The sequence below is a fragment of the Mus musculus genome, chromosome 15 (genome assembly GCF_000001635.26).
Source record: "Mus musculus strain C57BL/6J chromosome 15, GRCm38.p6 C57BL/6J".
NCBI classification, from domain to species: domain Eukaryota; kingdom Metazoa; phylum Chordata; class Mammalia; order Rodentia; family Muridae; genus Mus; species Mus musculus.
Genome location: NC_000081.6, coordinates 16851063 through 16865747, shown reverse-complemented (window position 1 = coordinate 16865747; position 14685 = coordinate 16851063). Strand labels below are relative to the sequence as shown.

Here is a 14685-nt window from a genome sequence, read left to right as displayed (position 1 = left end):
AGAATCTCAGGTGAAGAAGATTCCATAGAAAACATGGAAACAATCAAAGAAAATGCAAAATGCAAAGAGATACTAACTCAAAACATTAGGAAATCCAGGACACTATGAGAAGACCAAAGCTAAGGATAATACCAATAGATGAGAATGAAGACTTTCAGCTTAACGGGCCAGTAAACATCATCAACAAAATTATAGAAGAAAACTTCCCAAACCTAAAGAAAGAGATACCCATGGACATACAAGAAGCCTACAGAACTCCAAATAGACTGAACCAGAAAAGAAATTCCTCCCGACAATTAATAATCAGAACAACAAATGCACTAAATAAAGATAGAATATTAAAAGCAGTAAGGGAAAAAGGTCAAGTAACATATAAAGGCAAGCCTATCAGAATTACATCAGATTTTTCACCAGAGACTATGAAAGCCAGAAGAGCCTGGACAGATGTTATACAGACACTAAGAGAGCACAAATTCCAGCCCAGGCTACTATACCCAGCCAAACTCTCATTTACCATAGATGGAGAAACCAAAGTATTCCACCACAAAATCAAATTCACACATTATCTTTCCACGAATCCAGTCCTTCAAAGGATAATAACAGAAAAGAAGCAATATAAGGACGGAAACCAAGTCCTAGAAAAAGCAAGAAGGTAATTCCTCAACAAACCTAAAAGAAGACAGCCACAAGAACAGAATGCCAACTTTAACAACAAAGATAATAGGAAGCAACAATTACTTTTCCTTAATATCTCTTAATATCAATGGACTCAACTCCCTAATAAAAAGACAAAGACTAACAGACTGGCTACACAAACAGGACCCAACATTTTGCTGCTTACAGAAAACTCATCTCAGAGAAAAAGATAGACTCTGCCTCAAAATGAAAGGCTGGAAACAATTTTCCAAGCAAATGGTATGAAGAAACAAGCTGGAATAGCCATTCTAATATCTAATAAAATCAACTTCCAACTCAAAGTCATCAAAAAAGACAAGCAGGTGTACTTCATACACATCAAAGGTAAATCCTCCAAGAGGAACTCTCAATTCTGAATATCTATGCTCCAAATACAAGGGCAGCCACATTCATTAAAGACACTTTAGTAAAGCTCAAAGCACACATTGCAGCTCACACAATAATAGTGGGAGATTTCAACACACCACTTTCCCCAATGGGCATATCATGAAAACAGAAACTAAACAAGGGACACAGTGAAACTAATGGAAGTTATGAAACAAATGGATCTGACAGATATCTACAGAACATTTTATCCTAAAACACAAGGATATACCTTTTTCTCAGCACTTCATAATACCTTCTCCAAAACTGACCACATAATTGGTCACAAAACAAGCCTCAACATATACAAAAATATTGAAATTGTCCCATGCATCCTATCAGATCACCATGGACTAAGGCTGATCTTCAATAACAAAATAAATAATAGAAAGCCAACATTCACGTGGAAACTGAACAACACTCTTCTCAATGATACCTTCCTCAAGGAAGGAAAGAAAGAAATTAAGGACTTTTTAGAGTTTAATGAAAATGAAGCCACAACATACCCAAACTTATGGGACACAATGAAAGCATTTCTAAGAGGAAAACTCATAGCTCTGAGTGCCTCCAGAAAGAAACTAGAGAGAGCACACATTAGCAGTTTGACAACACACCTAAAAGCTCTAGAACAAAAGGAAGCAAATTCACCCAAGAGGAGTAGACAGCAGGAAATAATCAAATTCAGGGGCGAAATCAACCAAGTGGAATCAAGAAGAACTATTCAAAGAATCAACCAAACCAGGAGCTGGTTCTTTGAGAAAATCAACAAAATAGATAAACCCTTACCCAGACTCACTAGAGGGCACAGGGAAAGCATCCTAATTAACAAAATCAGAAATGAAAGAGGAGACATAACAACAGATCCTGAATAAATCCAAAACACCATCAGATCCTACTACAAAAGGCTATACTCAACAAAACTGGAAAACCTGGATGAAATGGAAAAAATTCTAGACAGATACCAGGTACCAAAGTTAAATCAAGATCAGGTTAATTATCTAAACAGTCCTATATCCCCTAAAGAAATAGAAGCAGTCATTAATAGTCTCCCAACCAAAATGTGCCCAGGACCAGATGGGTTTAGGGCAGAGCTCTATCAGACCTTCAAAGAAGATCTAATCTCAGTTCTTCACAAACTATTCCACAAAATAGAAACAGAAGGTACTATACCCAACTCATTCTATGAAGCCACAATTACTCTGATACCTAAACCACAAAAAGACCCAACAAAGACAGAGAACTTCAGACCAATTTCCCTTATGAATATCAATGCAAAAATCCTCAATAAAGTTCTTGCTTACTAAATCCAAGAACACATCAAAACAATCATTCATCCTGACCATGTAGGTTTCATCCCAGGGATGCAGGGATGGTTCAATATATAGAAATCCATCAACGTAATTCAGTATATAAACAAACTCAAAGAAAAAAAACCACATGCTCATCTCATTAGTTGTGGAGAAAGCAGTTGACAAAATCAAACACCCATTCATGATAAAAGTCTTGGAAAGATCAGGAATTCATGATAAAAGCAATGTAAAGCAAACCAGTAGCCAACATCAAAGTAAATGGTGAGAAGCTGGAAGCAATCCCACTAAAATCAGGGACTAGACAAGGCTGTCCACTCTCTCCCTACCTATTCAACTTTGTACTTGAAGTCCTAGCCAGAGCAATTCGACAGCAAATGGAGATCAAGGGGATACAAATTAGAAAGGAAGAAGTCAAAATATCACTTTTTGCAGATGATATGATAGTATATATAAGTGACCCTAAAAATTCCACCAGAGAACTCCTAAGCCTGATAAACAGCTTCAATGAAGTAGCTGGATATAAAATTAACTCAAACAAGTCAATGGCCTTTCTCTACACAAAGGATAAACAGGCTGAGAAAGAAATTAGAGAAACAACACCCTTCTCAATAGTCACAAATAATATAATATACCTTGGCGTGACTCTAACTAATGAAGTGAAAGATCTGTATGATAAGAACTTCATGTCTCTGAAAAAAGAAATTAAAGAAGTTCTCAGAAGATGGAAAGATCTCCCATGCTCATGGATTGGCAGTATCAATATAATCAAAATGGCTATCTTGCCAAAAGCAATCTACAGATTCAGTGCAATCCCCATCAAAATTCTAACTCAATTCTTCGACGAATTAGAAAGGACAATTGGCAGATTCATCTGCAATAACAAAAAACCTAGGATAGCAAAAACTCTTCTCAAGGATAAAAGAACCTCTGGTGGAATCTCCATGCCTGACCTAAAGCTGTACTACAGAGCAATTGTGATAAAAACTGCATAGTACTGGTATAGTGACAGACCAGTAGACCAATGGAATAGAATTGAAGACCCAGAGATGAACCCACACACCTATGGTCACTTGATCTTTGACAAGGGAGCTAAAACCATCCAGTGCAAAAAAGACAGCATTTTCAACAAATGGTGCTGACACAACTGGCAGTTATCATGTAGAAGAATGTGAATTGATCCATTCCTATCTCCTTGTACTGAGGTCAAATCTAAGTGGATTAAGGAACTCCACAAAGAACCAGAGACACTGAAATGTATAGAGGAGAAAGTGGGAAAAAGCCTCGAAGATATGGGTACAGGGGAAAAATTCCTGAATAGAACAGCAATGGCTTGTGCTGTAAGATCTAGAATTGACAAATGGGACCTCATGAAACTGCAAAGCTTCTGTAACGCAAAAAATACCGTCAATAAGACAAAAAGACCACCAACAGATTGGCAAAATATTTTTACTTATCCTAAATAAGATAGGGGGCTAATATGCAATATATATAAAGAACTCAAGAAGGTGGACTCCAGATAATCAAATATCCCCATTAAAAATGGAGCTCAAAGCTGAAAAAAGAATTCTCACCTGAGGAATACTGAATGGCAGAGAAGCTCCTGAAAAAATGTTCAACACCCTTAATCATCAGGGAAATGCAAATCAAAACAACCCTGAGATTCCACCTCACACCAGTCAGAATGGCTAAGATCAAAAATTCAGTTGACAGCAGATGCTGACGAGGATGTGGAGAAAGTGGGACATGCCTCTATTGTTGGTGAGATTGCAAGCTTGTACAACCACTCTGGAAATCAATCTGGCTGTTCCTCAGAAAATTGGACATAGTACTACTGGAGGATCCTGAAATATCTCTCCTGGGCATATATCCTGAAGATGTCTCTACCAGTAAGAAGGACACATGCTCCACTATGTTCATAGCAGCCTTATTTATAATAGCCAGAAGCTGGAAAGAACCCAGATGCCCCTCAACAGAGGAATGATACAGAAAATGTGGTACATATACACAATGGAGTACTACTCAGCTATTAAAAAGAATGAATTTATGAAATTCCTAGGCAAATGTATGGACCTGGAGGGCATCATCCTGAGTGAGGTAACCCAATCACAAAGGAACTCACACAATATGTACTCACTGATAAGTGGATATTACCCCAGAAACTTAGGATACCCAGGATATAAGATACAATTTGCTAATTGCACGAAACTTAAGAAGAATGAAGAACAAAGTGTGGATACTTTGCCCCTTCTTAGAATTGGGAACAAAACACCCATGGAAGGAGTTACAGAGACAAAGTTTGGAGCTGTGACGAAAGGATGGACAATCTAGAGACTCTATATCTGGGGATCCATCCCATAATCAGCTTCAACTCAAAAGGACTTAAGATTTTGCTGAAAGGACCCAGATACAGCCGTCTCTTGTGAGACTAGGCCGGGGCCTAGCAAACACAGATGTGGATGCTCACAGTCATCTATTGGATGGATCACAGGGTCCCCAATGGAGGAGCTAGAGAAAGTACCCAAGGAGCTAAAGGGATTTGCAACCCTATAGGTGGAACAACATTATGAACTAACCAGTACCCCAGAGCTCTTTACTCTAGCTGCATATGTATCAAAAGATGGCCTAGTCGGCCATCACTGGACAGAGAGGCCCATTGGACTTGCAAAGTTTATATGCCCCAGTACAGGGGAACGGGAACGACAGGGCCAAAAGGTGGAAGTGGGTGGGTAGGGGAATGGGGGTGAAGGAATGGGGACTTTTGGGATAGCATTGGAAATGTAAATGAAGAAAATACCTAATTAAAATATTTTAAAAAAGAAAAAAGAAACAAAAAGAAGAGAAAAGAAAAGAGAAGAGAAGAGAAGAGAAGAGAAGAGAGAAAAGAGAAAAGAGAAAAGAGAAAAGAGAAAAGAGAAAAGAGAAAAGAGAAAAGAGAAAAGAGAAAAGAGAAAAGAGAAAAGAGAAAAGAGAAAAGAGAAGGGGAATGGGATTGGGAAGAATGGGAAGGGGAAGAAGGGGAAGGGGAAGGGGAAGAAGGGGAAGGGAAGAAGGGGAAGGAAGGGAAAGGAAAGGAAAGGAAAGGAAGGGAAAGGAGAGAAAAGGAAAGGAAAGGAAAGGAAAGGAAAGGAAAGGAAAGGAAAGGAAAGGAAAGAAAAGAAAAGAAAAGAAAAGAAAAGAAAAGAAAAGAAAAGAAGAACGTAATTAGGGGTAGAACCTTTGCATAATATACAGGAGACCTTGAGTTTGAGTCCCTTGAAAAACACTTAAAAAGTGTTGTATTCAGGCTTGAAAATTGGTGTTAGATAATTGTTGTCTTCTTCCCTTAAGAAGACTATTTCTCCTGCTTACTTCATTCTTCCTGTGACTGGAATTCTTTGTGGATGTTTGAGAACTCCAGAGCTTCCAGCTCTGAAAGCACACATGTAATTAACATTATTATAAGACTGAGTGAAATGTTGTTGTGTACTTTGGAATGTATATGCATATATAAGTGTGTTATATGTGTAATTGTAGGAGAAATGGTGGGGGCTACCTCTTCATAAATGTCAGGGTGTGCTAAGAGAAGTCAACTCCTGTATGAGGACTTCACTGAAGACTGCCTAAGAGACTAGGGATTGATGATACAGACAATGCCAGCCAATTGGAAACTGCTGCTTGGAAGAGATGCTTGCTTTAAACCAATGGGGCGTGGGTGGAGGGTAATTAGGGTGCCCCAAGGATTAATACATGGGCTTACAGCAGTGTTTTTACAAGCTTGCTGTGGCCTCTTCACCTGCTGCTTGATTCTGACCCATTGATTCCAAGTCACCTCATCTCCAACCCCCAAAGCCAAGTAGGGTCTGGCAGCAGGCAGTCCACGGCACAGGCAGCATGTAATAATTTTAATGCACCATGAATTTGAAAAAAGAGCAAGGAAGGATACAAGAAGATGATTAGATTGTGGAAAGGTAGGGGGGAATTATCTAATTATATTATAGTCTGAAAATTGAAGAAAATGATTTGTTTGTTTTTAAATTGATGCTAGAGCCTGTTAATCCTCAGCAAACTAAATAACTTCCAGTTCCCCCATCTCTGCCCCACATCTCTGCCCCACATCATGTGCAGCTATGACCTTCAGCCAAGAGAACACATTAAACACTGTTTACATACAGCTTAGTCCTCTAATTGCAGAATTACAGAATAAATTGATTTCCTTATAATGTCATCTTACTCAAGCACACTCCTTCAGTTTTCATCTGATCCATTCTGGAAGATGTCTCATAGTGGGGAAACATATGCTCAAATAAAATTCCCTAAAATAATAAGAAAGTTTTCTGTCTCTGAACACATCTATGAAGTAGGAAGATTTCAAATACCTCTTAAAGGTCACATATAATGTCTTTTATTATATTAAATTAGATACTTAATAAACATCTCTTGCTGATACTATGAGTCACTTCCAAAGATAGCAACATAGTAACATGTAAGTATCTTTTTATAGTATTGCAAGTACCTGACAAAAAGAAGTACCCTAGAGACCTTATTCAGAGGTTAGGCACAGCTACCGTTGAAGGATGGGGCCACCCACCCACCTGAAAAAATATTAACCCAGAACTTCTGTCTAAAGAAAATACAGGGGCAAAGAGTGGAGCAGAGACTGAAGGAAAGACCATCCAGAGACTGTCCCACCTGGGGATCCATCCCATATGCAGCCATAAAACCCAGACACTATTGTGGATGTCAACAAGTGCTTGCTAATAGGAGCCTGACATAGCTGTCTCTTGAGAGGATCTGCCAGAGCCTGACAAATACAGATGTGGATGCTTGCAGCCAACCATAAGACTGAACATGGGGACGCCAGAGGAGGAGTTAGAGAAAGGACTGAAGATTTGCAACCCCAAAGGAAGAAAAACAATATCTACCAACCAGACCCCAGAGCTCCCAAAGACTAAGGTACCAATGAAAGAGTAAACATGGAGGGACCCATGGCTCCAGCTGCTTATGTAGCAGAGGATGACCTTATCAGGCATCATTGGGAGGGGAGTCCCTTGGTCCTGTGAAGGCTTGATGCCCCAGCATAGGAAAATGCTAGGGTGGTAAGATGGGAGTGGGCAGTTGGGTGGGGGAGCACCTTCATAGATGTAGGGGGAGAGGGGATGGGATAGGAGGTTTGCAGAGGGGAAACTGGGAAAGGGGATAACTTTTGAAATGTAAGTAAATAAAATAAGCAATAAAATAAAAATACCTCTTAGTCACAAACTAGCTAAAATTTAATTTGTCCCATATGTTACTAAAATTGTGAATCACGAAGGTGTGCAATTCTTGGCATAGAAAGAAGTACAGCCCTCTCTGTGGATTGTTATTTGGGATTGCCACTCCGAAAACCAGGAGCAGCAGCATCTTGGAAGTCCTTCCCAGCTGGAGGAAAATCCTGATTCATCTCTTCCCTTCACCTCATGTTTTAAAGGGCCTGTCTTCCATTTTAAAGACAGTTCTAATTGTGACTAGAAAAGCATCCTGCCAATTGTCTTTAGCGCTTTCAAACATGTTCCCAAATTCTATGAACTTTAGTCTTTTTGATAAAAATATTGCTAAAAACAAATATTGATGCCTGTCAACATACATTTTAATTCCATTTTATTAATTCAAAATATTTTGATCATTATTCTCCACTCCCTCCAAATCTCCTCAGACCCTTTCTACCTCCCTGTTTATGGAACTCCGTGTTCTTAGCATTCTCTTAGGAAAACAAAATCAAAACAAAGAAAACTTCAAAACAAGTTAAGATAAAGGGCATCAAAACAAATAGATCAAGACAAAACCAAAAAAAAAAAAAAATACAAAATATATGAAGTCCTTTTAGCTGACTTATTATCCTTGACAAGAGGCTTGCTCTGGAATGTCATTGTTATGCCCAGTGCCACTCCATTTTTTGTCAGCATGTATCAATTTGTAACAGCTGCTTAAGGGATTGAGTTTGTATTTACTTTGCCTTCTAAGTCCTGGGGTTTTGTTCAGTTTAAAACTGTAGAGATCAGTACACATTTTCAATAAATTAGCAGGAACTGAATGTATATTCAATACATTTCCTGACTAAATGCACATATAAGCACACACATGCACACAAACACACACTCACATACACTCAGGTATACACACACAGTCATATATACATATATACACACACACATAATTAAAATGTCTCATTTAAAACAATTATTTCTAAAATTATTGATATTTGGGGCTTTTGTCATTTTTTAAAACATGTATGTGTTATACTCCGTTTATTCAAATACAATACATTGTTTGATAAATCTTGCAAAAACTTAGTTTATTGTCCACAACCACATATATGATAATTTATATTTCAAATTGATCTCATAGTCTATCCATGAGTAGGCATAAGTAGTTCAATAAACATTTCTCCACACTTAAATATTGAAACAGAGAAAACAACAATTCATACCAAATCTCATCCCTAGATATATCCCACTTTACATCGGCGACCTATGCAGTGACTGCTCGGCTGCTTTTCCCTGAGTAGAGAGTGTTTTACTCTCAGAGAGATAAAAACACTTCTGTCGTGAGATCAACTGCTCCGAGGAAGTAAATAAAATGAAATTTATTTTTATAAACATTAGTTTATTTCATAAAAATACAAAAATATAAATATACATTTATAAAAATATGAGTGAATCAACACAAAGACATCTTTCCACTAAATAAATATGGCAGTAATAGTCACTCCTATTTCATTAGGTATATTTTCTTTCATATTAATTTACAAAGCAGTTGCACAATGTTTCGTTTCATAGTATATGTGACTGACAATCAGTTAAGAAAACATTTATAAAGTTCCTATACTAAGACAAGGCACAAAAAGCCTTTCAAGAATTTTTATTGATTATTAATGTGATATATTTTTCCAAGCTTATTAGGCAAAGAGGGTGAACAGGTTATTATTACTGTTTTAAAATCTATATCATTCATACTCATTCACAGAAACTTACTGATTAAGCAAACCCTTACTAGGACAACACTTATGTATTGTTTGGAGTTGTTATTTTAAAATTTTCCTCCAAAAAGGGACAACACAGGCCACTCAATCTGGTATTGAAGATACTGTTTCTACTAATGTTGATGAAGTCATATAGGATTCAGTTCAGATCACTGTCGTTACCCCCATACATTTCTGCGAGTTTTTTGAACCGAGGTCCCCAGTCGCTAAGGTAATCATAATCCTGGTTGCAATCAGCTGTGAGAGATTCTAAGGAGCTGAGAGAATTGGCAACAGAATCATTCCCTTCATAGGCATAAGTGGCCAGGGAGTCGTAGGGCGGTGCACTTGGGTCTGAGTCGTTTTCTTTCAGTCTCCGGTGTATAAAATCTTGTACGTCAATATTTTCCCAGAGGGGTACTGTCCTCCTTATCTGAAAAATAGTTTCAGGCATGACATCTCTTCTAAGTTTACTGTCTTCTCTTGCTTCCGGATTCCTTAATGTGCCGATGTCAAAAGCCTGTGTGTCTTCCTCTCCACCACCTTCGTCATTATAGGTCACAATATTGTCCCGGACGTCATCCTTTGAAATGATCAGAGGCTCCTTTTTCCGTTGCCTCTTCAATGCAGCAAACAGTACAATTAGAGCTATTGATAAGAAATGAGGAGATAGTGAGACTCATGATTAGAGTTAATATGCATAATTATAGTATACTTAAAGTTTGAATAATCATCTGGAGACATGGAATAACTATCCAGTTGGAACGATACAGAGACACATAGCATCATTTGAAATAAAATAAAAACAAAATAAATAGGTAAGATATTAAAGACATGGAGATATTAAATTGTTACTAATTTACATTTGAAAGTCTATAGACTGGCATTGAAAAATATATAATTACTATACTAGCTCAAATAAAATTAACTGAAATGTTACCCTCACCAAATATAAGTTTACCTCAAATTTAAGAAAATAATCAATGATTCAGTTGTCATCAAAGAGAATTTTACTTAAATAGTAAAAGTTAGGGTTATGTACACAAATAGTTTCATAAAGAACAATATAAATAAATTTCTTATATATATATTTATTATATACACACTCACAATTCATATATTTAATTGGATAATATACGCATATATATGAATACTGATTTTATCTTATTAAATATTGCACAAAGACTTATTTAAATTTCTTTAATGGTATGGTTATCAATGTTTTCTGAAAAATATGAAATGTGACTCTAAGTCGAATATAATTTTCAAATTTTAACTTGTTTAACTTGTACTCACTAAAATGTTTCTTATTGAAGCCCATCATAACTAGCAAGTTATATTCAAATTTGGGAATAAACTTAAATTTTTATACTATTTATATTTTCTTTTTTAATAGATATTTTCTTTATTTGCATTTCCTGTGTTAGACACTTTCCTCATTTCCTCTCCAAATGTCCCATCCCATCCCTCCTCCCCCTGCTCACCAACTTAACCACTCCCAATTCATTGTCCTGGCATTCCCCTACACTGGGGCATTGAGCCTTCTCAGGACCAAGGGCCTCTCCCCCCACTGATGTCCAACAAGTCTAACTTCTGTTACATATGTGGCTGGAGCCATGGGTAGTTCCATGTGTACTCCTTGGTTGGTGGTTTAGTCCCAGGGAGCTTTGGGAATACTGGTCGGTTCATAATGTTGTTCCTCCTATTGGCTTGTAAACCCCTTCAGCTCCTTGGGTCCTTTCTCTAGCTCCTCCATTGGGGACCCTGTGCTCAGTCCAATAGATGGCTGTGAGCATCCACCTTTGTATTTGTCAGGCACTGGCAGAGCCTCTCAGGATACAGCTATATCAGGCTCTGTCGCAAGCACTTGTTGGCATCCACAATAGTGTCTGGGTTTCATGGCTGTGTATGGAATGATTATTTGTGTTCTTTACTATGCATATAATTAAATACTTCCACATACATTTAAACTGCTCTGTTCTCATTACAGTATTTAAATTGAATGCATATATTTGACAAACATTTTTCTAATAATACAATAGGATGTTAAACCCATGTATACACCTCTCTCTCTCTCTCTCTCTCTCTCTCTCTCTCTCTCTCTCTCTCTCTCTCTCAGTGTGTGTGTGTGTGTGTGTGTGTGTGTGTGTGTGGTCTGCAGGTTAACATTGAGGGTCTTCCTTAGTAACTAATGCTTTACACTGTTTTATGAATGCAGGTTTCTCATTGAACTAGGAGCTCACTAATTGATTAAACTGGCTGTCCTTCAAGCTTCTGCCTTTCTCCCTCCTCACTATTGCCCTTAGAGTAGTTAAGGCTAAAGATGCGCTCGCCCAGCCTTTGCCCTGGGTACTAGATTTCTAAATCTATGTTTCTAAATCTGTTTTTGTATGAAAAAAATATGTTACCAACTCCTATAAAATGCACTAAAATTAAAACATCAATATGATCTCTAAATCATTAAATTTATTCTAGAAATCATACCATCATCTCATTTATTTAAAAGACAAACAAATAAATCAGAATGTGATAAAAATATACTGTTAGAAAATTATTAAATAAGAAAAAAATGGAATCAAATCAGGAAAATTCTCAAAAATTTATTTAAACAGGGGAGAAACTGGAATAAATGCATTTCACTTATTATAGAAAATCCAATGTTCTGCCAAAATTATTTCTGAGGCGGTCTTGATTATGCATGTTCGTAATTCCAGCATTTTTGAGCCTGGAGCATAAGCCTGGGCTGCACACTGAGATATTGTCTCAAAGGACAGAAGAGAAGTCAGATGAAAAGCATAATTCACTGAAAATAAGAAAAAAATTAGCTCCAAACTTTCCATTGCATTTGTTGAACTCTGATTTAACATTATTGTATGATACTACTTTTTTTTTTCCTTTTCGTGTTGGGCTTTGAGCATGTTAAAAAGCACTCTGCTACTGTATTAGCTCTCCCGGCCCATTGTTAATCTCAAATAAAGTCCGCCAAAAAGAGTTTGGGGACTTGACCTTTACTCAGGTTCATCCAGCAGGTATTAAAAATAAATGAAACACTCCTGTTTTAAAATATATGGCACTATATGTTTTAGTAAAAGAAGAATAAAGAAATTAAGACTGAAATAGTTTTAACATTCACTGAGTGTGGGTAATGAACAAAAAATGGAGTTATTTTGCAATGTAAAATTAAATGAGTGGAATTTTTTGGCCTTCTCAATGTTGTTTATAAATAGTAGATAAGTAAACCTATTTGTAAGCTTCCCTGGATAACAATTTATAATACTTCAATTAAGTGGATCTGTGAGACATTCCTACTTATTTAGCTCTCTGTTCTGCTAGGTAAGAAATAGCTGCTTCGTTGAATGGGTAGAAAAATAAATATTTGGTGTATGGTAATACAATTCAGGCTATTTGGAAATTGCATCAGTATTTTCACCAATGTGTGAATAGAATTTATTATTTATTCATTATATTCTTAACTACTGAAGCAGTATATATAAGCAATAAAACAAAATTGTAAACACTATATCTTGTCATTTGACAGTTACTTTTAAACTTTATGATATTTCTTTAGTTAGGCTATACACTCTTTTACTATTCATTATTGTTACTGATTTTTATTACTTATTTTTCTGTTTGTTTTTCATAGAATTTGGTATTAGACCTAAGGCCTCTTACTGCTAAAATGAGCTCCAAAACAAGGCATTCTTCTCAATTAAGATATTAGGATAATTAAACCCATATGATTCACCACAGTGCCAGAGGTGTCTCTATGATCAAAATTTACAAAATCCCTGCCCTAGAATTTAGTTCCAAGATCAATTTTAAAGGAGTCAGCAATCGGACAGTAATGGTGACATAAGTGTGTACCCCTCCCCCTTTTTCACTAGCCAGATGATGCTAATCAAAACGAATATTTTATACTCCCCTTTGTCAAATTCCTAGTGAAATCCTATAATAATATCTGGCCAAAGGGATTTTTATCCAGAGAGCTTGAAGGGATTTATAGTGTAAAGATGCCAGGCTACAGGAACATTTGATCATAAACTTGGCCAGTTCTCCTGCCCTAAGTGTAAGTATTTTGGATGAGTACTTTATAGAAATAAGTTTTGGAGTGGTTTACAGTGAAACAACTGTTTAATTGAATTAAATCCTTGCTGTGTTAGTGTGGGCTTAGATAAAAACGTGTGCTAACAGAAACGTGATTGGAAAGCACTGAGTGAGCCATCTGTGAGCCCCCTCTCAAAAGGACACTGCAAACGCTGTGAAGTGTTTGTTAGTGTGTTTGTTTGCTTTGTATGTTTCTTATAATAGTTCTCCGAAGAGTGTATCTTAAGGTGGCTATATTAATGTCTGGTATATTCCTATATACTTTATATTATTCATAAAAGTGTTTTTGGTCTTGAAATACTCTTGGTTTTGAGTTTAGAATAGAGATTTAAGGCAGAAAGGGCTATTAACCTGCCAGCAAAGGCATTTTAGAAACATCATTCAGGCGTTGGGGACACAGCTCAGTGGGTAACTGGCTTGTTTCACAAGAATGAGGCTATTAGTTCCGATCCTCAGAAGACGCATAGGAGCCCAGACATGATGATAGAGTCCTGTAATTCCAGTATAGGAATTTGAGAAAGGATGTTCTCAGAGCTTTAGTAACCAGCAAGTGTCACAAGTCTGTGAACTCCAGGTTTAGTGAGAGGTCCAGTGTCAACACACAACTTGGGAAATAATGGATAAAGACACCCACCCGATGCTAACCTCAAGCCTGAACATATGAATGCATGTTTAGGTGTAAAGTCTATACCAGTACACACAGACATGCAAATGCACAGGGGAAGATTTGCCCCTGGTGTATCATTTAACAATTGCCAACTTGAGAAGATTGGGTAGGATTAAATTAATCATTATGTCCAAGGTCATTAGAACCATAAGTGTAATACTTGTGTTATCATATTTTTTTAAAGATGTATTTTATGTGAGTACAATGTTGGTCTCTTCTGACACACTAGCAGAGGGCATTGGATCCCATTATACATGGCTGTGAGCCACCAGGTGGAATTGAACTCAGGACCTCTGGAGAGCAGTCTCTTAACTGCTGAGGCATCTCTCCAGCAGCCCTGTGTTATTTTACCTTTGTTTTATAGCCTTTCACAGCTATTCCTTTAAAAACAAAACAAAACAAACAAACAAACAAAAAAACCACCAACAACCCCTCAAAAAACAAACAAAAAAACCCAAAATAATAAAACAAAGAAAGGGGTAGTATGATTTTTTCTCATTCACAATAATTTTAGTAGAATGTTAAGTATGTACAGTTTCATATACAGTATCCAGGCAATGGAAAAGACC

General features: G+C 37.0%; 1 protein-coding gene across 3 annotated transcripts in view; it reads right to left on the bottom strand.

The window, feature by feature from the left end:
- Positions 1–8609: 8609 nt before the first annotated feature.
- Positions 8610–14685, bottom strand: part of Cdh9 (cadherin 9) — a 128589-nt gene continuing 122513 nt past the window's right edge. For 2 of the 3 annotated variants that reach the window (XM_011245337.3, XM_006520020.4), the window contains exon 13: positions 8618–9993. In XM_011245337.3, coding sequence (XP_011243639.1) covers positions 9506–9993 — 488 coding nt within the window. In that variant the 3' untranslated portion in view covers positions 8618–9505. Of the gene's footprint in view, positions 9994–14685 lie in introns of all 3 variants that reach the window. The other variant, NM_009869.2, reaches the window with a different exon arrangement.